Here is a 7,989-nt window from a genome sequence, read left to right on the forward strand (position 1 = left end):
GCCTGGTTAGCTTGGAGGTATCCAGCCTAGTTAGCTTGGAGGTAGCCAGCCTAGGTAGCTTGGAGGTAGCCAGCCTGGTTAGCTTGGAGGTAGCCAGCCTGGTTAGCTTGGAGGTAGCCAGCCTGGTTAGCTTGGAGGTAGCCAGCCTAGTTAGCTTGGAGGTAGCCAGCCTAGTTAGCTTGGAGGGAGCCGGCCTAGTTAGCTTGGTTGAAAACGCGCCTGTCTTGTAAGTGCTAGGCCGCGGGTTCGATTCCCGCCAGGGGTGGACTTTATGCTCAACAGATAAGGTTCGTCCTCCGAACTGCTAGATTTCTACTATCCTGTCCTCGTTCTCTCTTCGATTTCAGAACGATAAGATCTCAGTACTCACAGTTTCCTCCATCAAACATCTTGAAGAAAAAAAGCCTCTACGAAGTTCTAGTGATCTAAAACCGCGTTTTACGAAGTCGGAGTTGGCTTCAATATTCTGGATTGAACTGGGTATTAAGCTATTAAGTACAGCTCAATCCTAGATTGATCTCAATTCGGATTTGGTAAACCCCGCTCGAAATGTACTCACACTAACTGTGGCAGCATGTTGAATGAGGAACGCTCTCAACTCCTTAAGGAATAACTTCCTGGAGGACTCATAAACACCCGTGCCATCCGTATTGGTAAATAGAACCCTCAGGAGGCTCAGCTGCATTTGTTCCAGCTCTGAAAATCAAGAACATAAAAATGTTAGAAGAGGCAAAAAATATTTTATACTTTCAAACTGTGCATCAAAATAATCGTATTTTCGTAATACTCGCGCAGAGCAATAAGAGAAATTCTAACGTTACAAAAGGAATTTTAATTGTGTTGAGCATTAAATGCTTGTCACAAATGTCCTTCCTCGCTAAATAAACTACGCTAAATTTAATGACTTGAAAAAGTCTCTACGAAGTTCTAGTGATCTAAAACCGCGTTTTACGAAGTCGGAGTTGACTTCAATTCTGGATTGAACTGGGTATTAAGCTATTAAGTACAGCTCAATCCTAAACTGATCTCAATTCTGATTTGGTAAACCCCGCTCTCAATGTACTCACACTGACTGTGGCAGCATGTTGAATGAGGAACGCTCTCAACTCCTTCAGGAATAACTTCCTGGAGGACTCATAAACACCCGTCCCATCCGTATTGGTAAATAGAACCCTCAGGAGACTCAACTGCATTTGTTCCAGCTCTGAAAATCAAGAACAACAAAATGTTAGAAGAGGCAAAAAATATTTTATACTTTCAAACTGTGCATCAAAATAATCGTATTTTCGTAATACTCGCGCAGAGCAATAAACTGTGGCAGCATGTTGTATGAGGAAAGCTCTCAACTCCTTCAGGAATAACTTCCTGGAGGACTCATAAACACCCGTCCCATCCGTATTGGTAAATAGAACCCTCAGGAGACTCAACTGCATTTGTTCAAGCTCTAAAAATCAAGGACAAAATAATATGAGTAGTCGTGTTGGGTGGGCAGGCAGAATTGATTTTATGGTCCCCATTTTTGATCCTAAACATAAATACTTAAACAATAAGAAGCTTTGTTCTCTCCTGTCTTCTTTCAATCTTCGCTTTCAGAACGATAAGACCCTAGCAGTTACAGTTCCCTCTATCAAACCTCAAAAAAAATCTAGCCATACAGGGAATTTTAGCTACGAAAAATACATATGTTGTACGAATAGAAAATATATCTTCTTACCTGTGACTGAATCCAAGATGGTCTTGATCGAAGCCTCGTATTTCTCTCTCGCTTCCTCTGCCTCACAGCCATGATCAGGTTCTTCTGGTTGGTTTCTAACGTTACAAGTTAAAATTCCGAGAAATGAACACTCATTTCCGAAAAATTGGACTTTTTTCATCCTAATAAAAGAAGTAGAAGTACTTAATCAATAAAATAAAATAAAACAATTATAATTCTTGGCATACGGGTAATTTTAGCTTAATGTCAACTACGGAAAATACATTATGTCGTAGAAAATATATTTTCTCACCTGTGACTGAATCCAAGATGGTCTTGATCGAAGCCTCGTATTTCTCTCTCGCTTCCTCTGCCTCACAGCCATGATCAGGTTCTTCTCTCTCACTCCCATACTCCCAGCATACCACTGGAATCAGCTTGATTAGACTCTTGTCATCCAGAGGTTTGATATGTAGGAAATTGTGAATCCTAAGTGACAAGAGTAGACAACAATGTTAGGATGATATATGACTTAATCATTAATATATGACTTAATCTTGATGACTAATTGACTTGATGATATATGACTTAATCTTGATGACTAATTGACTTGATGATATATGACTTAATCATTAAGTCATATATTATCCTAACATTGTTGTTGATTAAGTCTTAATCTAATTATCTAAAAAAAGGACTTTTGCTGAACAGAAAGGCGAGTTCCAAGTTTTACTGGGAAAACCTAGGTTAGAGATTAGTCTCCTCTGAAACCCCAGGCATTAGCTTAAAGGTTCTAAGAATGTACCTCAACAATCTAGGAATTTAGAGATCACAATCTAGGGATTGAAAATCTGGGAATTAGGGGATCACAATCTAGGGCTTTAGCTTAAAAACCTGGAAATTAAGATATCAATCTAGGAATTTACCTTGAAAATCTGGAAATTTAGAGATCACAAGCTAGAAATTTATTTTGAAAATTTGGAAATTTAGAGATCACAAGATAGGAATTTACCTTAAAACCTGGGAATTCAGAGACCACAATCTAGGACTTTACCTTGACTAGTTGTTTGTTGGCACCACAGTTATACAGGAGCACAATACTGTTGAGTAGCTCAATAAGAGACTCTTCACTATCAGCATTGCCCGGGGTGGACAGCATATCAACTGGTATCAGAGGTGTGACTAGTTGTTTGTTGGCACCACAGTTATACAGAAGCACAATACTGTTGAGTAGCTCAATAAGAGACTCTTCACTATCAGCATTGCCCGGGGTGGACAGCATATCAACTGGTATCAGGGGTGAATGTGTCGCGGGCAGTTCTGTCCTGGGCGGCAGGTCAGACCGGGGTTGTAGTTCAGGGGCCAGGGATACGTCGGTGGCAGTGACAGCTTGGGACAGACCAGTCTCGTTGAGGAAGGGAAGGAAACTGGTTTCGCCAAAGTAGACCGCGCCTGTTACGGACATGTCTTCGGTTGCTGTCTCGGGTTGAGTGCCGACGTCCCTGGTAGCATCTGGAAAAAAAATATTTTAGGATTTTTAACTGTGTTAAGTGTAAATACTTGTCATCAATCTTCTTCCTCTATTGCCACACTAATATTGTACCTATTAGACTGAATTTTGTCTGCACTACACTAGGTCAATAACAGAACTCCCCTCTCCCCTTTTTTCATATTGTACCACAAAATATAGGTTTCTTTTCAAATTTAATTAAGTCAATGTTCCTCAGATACCTACCCTTGTACAGAGCTGTATTAGCCTTGGCAGTTCCCGAGCCTTTTGGAAGAGTACAGGTGGCTGTTAAGAAAAAAAATCATTTATAGTTAAAGGCCTATGTCGGGAGTTCAGCTATCTCAAAGCCATCAAGTTGTACAACATGACCTAATCCACCTGAGGAGTCGGCGCGAATGACCTAAAAGATAAATTACAGCGCTTTCCGGAGAGAAAAAAAGTCGGGAGTTGCCCATTAGGACACATTTTCCTTCAAAATAAAATAATATTTTATTAACAATTTATATTAATTTATCAGAGCTACCTCCATGGTTGAATGGATCCAGTAGTAATTCGCTTGCTTTCCATACCGACAAAAAAAAAAAGAGAAAAACCTTATGAATTGTTTTGTGTAAAAATACACAGATCTGCTTACTTACTGGAACTTGGCCTGGTGCATATTGTGCAGTCAGGTTATTTTTGAGAATAAAATATAAATGCTGGAGTGAACAAAAATATTTTTAGAATTTTACTACATTCAAGGGCCCCTAGATACCCAGGGCCCCTTACACCCCATGTGTTCTTTTCAGGCCTTTGCAGTACTCCTAATAGTATCAATCAAATGTACCTTAGTGTGTGAACATCAAGAGTTTGAAGTGATGCCCAGCTTTAAGTAAAATGTAGCACAGTTATAGGGTAGTTTCCTATTTACACAATACTTACTCCTCTCCTACTATTTCATCAGGATTCTTGGATTGGACATCAGACTTCAAATCTTGCAGGAATTCATTGCCAAACACATGTTCAATAATTTTCTGAATGTGCATAATCTGTGGAGACAGCAAAATATATTTGGAGGTAACAATGTTATCTAAGGTTTTTCTTCTCTATTACCTAACTTTTTTGGGAGTAAAATGAAATGTAAAGTGAGTGTTCTTCTGAAACAAGGTCCAGGCCGTATTTGGAATGTTGTACTAAGTAAATAATTGAGGCTCAAACAAAGAGCTTAGCATGTAGACTCTTGTCAAGCATTGAGCAGTGGTTCCTGACAGGGGGTACGTGAGAGACATTCTGGGGGTATGCAAGAAAAAATAGTGTAATGGCAGACAAAGGCAAATTTTGAATTTTAATAGGTTATCAATGCAGTACAGTTGAGAAAAGTAATGAATTTTGACCTCAAGGTACTGAAGTGCTGATTTTTTTTTTTTTTTTTTTTTTTTTTTTTTTTTTACGGTTTTTTGAGTAATTCTGGATTGAACTGGGTATTAAGCTATTAAGTACAGCTCAATCCTAGATTGATCTCAATTCGGATTTGGTAAACCCCGCTCTAAATGTACTCACACTGACTGTGGCAGCATGTTGTATGAGGAAAGCTCTCAACTCCTTCAGGAATAACTTCCTGGAGGACTCATAAACACCCGTCCCATCCGTATTGGTAAATAGAACCCTCAGGAGACTCAACTGCATTTGTTCCAGCTCTGAAAATCAAGAACAACAAAATGTTAGAAGAGGCAAAAAATATTTTATACTTTCAAACTGTGCATCAAAATAATCGTATTTTCGTAATACTCGCGCAGAGCAATAAGAGAAATTCTAACGTTACAAGTTAAAATTCCGAGAAATGAACATTCATTTCCGAAAAATTGGACTTTTTTCATCCTAATAAAAGAAGTAGAAGTACTTAATCAATAAAATAAAATAAGTAGAATTCTTGGCATACGGGTAATTTTAGCTTAATGTCAACTACGAAAGATACATTATGTCGTAGAAAATATATTTTCTCACCTGTGACTGAATCCAAGATGGTCTTGATCGAAGCCTCGTATTTCTCTCTCGCTTCCTCTGCCTCACAGCCATGATCAGGTTCTTCTCTCTCACTCCCATACTCCCAGCATACCACTGGAATCAGCTTGATTAGACTCTTGTCATCCAGAGGGATATATGACTTAATGATTAAATCCTGAGGTGACAAGAGTAGACAACAATGTTAGGATGATATATATATATGACTTAATGATTAAGTCATATATCATCAAGTCAATTAGTCATCAAGATTAAGTCATATATTAATGATTAAGTCATATATCATCCTAACATTGTTGTCTACTCTTGTCACTTAGGATTCACAATTTCCTACATATCAAACCTCTGGATGACAAGAGTCTAATCAAGCTGATTCCAGTGGTATGCTGGGAGTATGGGAGTGAGAGAGAAGAACCTGATCATGGCTGTGAGGCAGAGGAAGCGAGAGAGAAATACGAGGCTTCGATCAAGACCATCTTGGATTCAGTCACAGGTGAGAAAATACATTTTCTACGACATAATGTATTTTTCGTAGTTGGCATTAAGCTAAAATTACCCGTATGCCAAGAATTATACTTCTTTCATTTTATTTTATTGATTAAGTACTTCTACTTCTTTTATTAGGATGAAAAAAGTCCAATTTTTCGGAAATGAATGTTCATTTCTCGGAATTTTAACTTGAATTTCTCTTATTGCTCTGCGCGAGTATTACGAAAATACGATTATTTTGATGCACAGTTTGAAAGTATAAAATATTTTTTGCCTCTTTTGAAAAGTTTTTATAAAAAACGTTCTGTGAAAAGTTGAAAGTTGTAACTAATCTATTTTTTAATTTATTAAATTTAAAATAAATTGCCAATAATTTTCTATACCTTTCTGCACTAGGAAGAGTGAGTTCAGCCACCATGGCTGGGATAAACGATGAAAGACTACGCATGATGGAGGATGAAATGAACAGGTACCCAAACTTTCAGATGTACTCTTCCATCTTTATAAGTCCATGAAAAGTTTGCTACACACGAATAAACTAAATAGGTACCTAGATCATAAGTTGCCCAAAATTCATGTTGCAAATGTATTGTTCATCTTTCAACCAACATCCAGGTTGAAACATCACCATTGTTACCACTATGCTGCTAAGGTTGGCTTATGTTTTGTACTTACACTGAAATTTTCTACCTTTCAGGTTTGAAGAAGAAATAGGACTTCCTCCATTGGACCCTCCACCCCCTCCTCCTTCAGATCTTGAAACACCTAAACTAGTCATTGGAGCAAACACATTCAATCAGGTGCAACAGAAACTCAAGGAAATTGAAGGTTCTGTGTTGAATCAAAACTTTGGACCTCTACCTCCCCCACCTGCACCTTTCTTCATACCTTCTCAACTTCAAAATGCACAACGTAAGTTATATTCAATGAATAACTTTAACTAGTTTTTTTTTTTTTTTAAGAGAGCTGAACAATGAAGTTTTATTGCATAGCTAGAACACAAACACAACTTTTTTACAGAATCAAAATTCAGTAAGATCAAAACTAATACATGCTTGGATTTTCACATAAATGTAAATCTGATTCCAGGTACTGCGCCAGCCTCATCTGCAGGGGCCTCCCTACCCCTGCCACCACCTCCCCCTCCTCCTGGGATAAACCCTCAAGCCATGGGTATGATGCCACCCAATAATATGATGGGTCCAGGGGGCCCCATGATGGGCCCTCCTGGCATGATGAGACCCCCAGGAATGGGAGGACCTCCAGGAATGAATATGAATGGACCCCCTGGCCCAATGAATATGGGTGGGCCTCCAGGTCCAATGAACATGGGAGGACCCCCAGGCCCAATGAACATGATGGGAGGACCCCCAGGCCCTATGAATATGATGGGGCCTCCTAATATGATGGGTCCTGGAGGGCCAATGATGGGCCCCCCTGGAATGGGACCAGGGTCCATGGGAGGTCCTGGTATGGGAATGCCTGATTTTCCAGACAGACCTCCTGAGAGGCCAAAGAAAAAGAAGCCTACAGTAGTTTTGAGGTAAGATTTGTAATCAAGTTATGAAAGTTTTTATGTTATGTAAGGGTTACCTCTGTCAGAGTATGTTCGTTGTTAACCTACTTATGTAGTTTCACCAGGTTTGCTGAAATTCAATTAATACAAATTTTCAAATATTATGAAGGTTTGAATTACCAAGTTAAAAAGGCGCTCTAAATTTGGAATTATGAAATTCATTTTGAAATAAGTAGCTATAAGGCTCGAAGTTTGAACATTAGGTATGTAAAATTTGTAAACATAAAGCAGATACCACAAGTTGCACGTTGTTCAAGCAATATTCGATCGACATATCCGACATACTAAAGGATTTTTGTAATTGCCCTACGAATTATCATTTTCATCCAAATTATAAACCATATTTAGGATTTCATTGAGGGGGGTGCCTTCAAACAGTGATTTACAGGGGCAGGGGCGGGGATAGAAGCTCCAATTTTTCGGATTCCACCCCATAGTAAAAATAAAGGGACTAAAAGGAAGCTCGCACGCCCTCCTCCCTGAATCTGGATGGGTGACTTGTATTCCAGAGGAGAAAACAATTTCAAAGAGAGAGGGAAAAGAAATCAGGTTAGAACTTTGACCAGGTGGAAAAGTTTCGCGTTATTTTTACGTCGTGAGATTTTCAACCTCATGTGAGAATGTTAGGACTCAGGCCTGGACCTATCAGTTCATGGATAAAGAAAACATGTGAGGATGAAAGTAAGGGTTAAGGGCCGTTCCCACTTGTCCGGAAAAAAA

At 39.0% G+C, this 7,989-nt stretch overlaps 2 protein-coding genes and 1 long non-coding RNA gene across 3 annotated transcripts in view; 1 reads left to right on the top strand and 2 right to left on the bottom strand.

Moving 5' to 3' along the window:
• LOC103508241 (E3 ubiquitin-protein ligase RNF123-like) overlaps window positions 1-1,193 on the bottom strand; it is a 12,680-nt gene extending 11,487 nt beyond the window's left edge. Inside the window, exons 1-2 of the mRNA XM_026822876.1 lie at window positions 1,064-1,193; window positions 560-696 (exon numbers count right to left, since the gene is read on the bottom strand). Coding sequence (XP_026678677.1) covers window positions 560-696; window positions 1,064-1,193 — 267 coding nt within the window. The remainder of the gene's footprint in view (window positions 1-559; window positions 697-1,063) is intronic.
• Window positions 1,194-1,312: 119 nt separating this feature from the next.
• On the bottom strand, window positions 1,313-1,806 carry LOC113467003. Its single transcript, XR_003391232.1, has 2 exons — window positions 1,715-1,806; window positions 1,313-1,444 (listed from the first exon to the last, which is right to left on the bottom strand). It is a non-coding gene; the product is annotated as an uncharacterized LOC113467003 (long non-coding RNA).
• Window positions 1,807-5,995: 4,189 nt separating this feature from the next.
• On the top strand, window positions 5,996-7,386 carry LOC103508232 (inverted formin-2-like). The gene is made up of 3 exons (XM_008472763.3): window positions 5,996-6,162; window positions 6,391-6,605; window positions 6,783-7,386. The coding sequence occupies exons 1-3, from the start codon at window positions 6,110-6,112 to the stop codon at window positions 7,238-7,240; spliced, it is 726 nt and encodes a 241-aa protein (XP_008470985.1). The 5' UTR covers window positions 5,996-6,109; the 3' UTR covers window positions 7,241-7,386.
• The last annotated feature ends 603 nt before the right edge of the window (window positions 7,387-7,989 follow it).

This window comes from Diaphorina citri, unplaced genomic scaffold (genome assembly GCF_000475195.1).
Source record: "Diaphorina citri unplaced genomic scaffold, Diaci psyllid genome assembly version 1.1 scaffold379, whole genome shotgun sequence".
Taxonomy (NCBI): Eukaryota; Metazoa; Arthropoda; class Insecta; order Hemiptera; family Psyllidae; genus Diaphorina; species Diaphorina citri.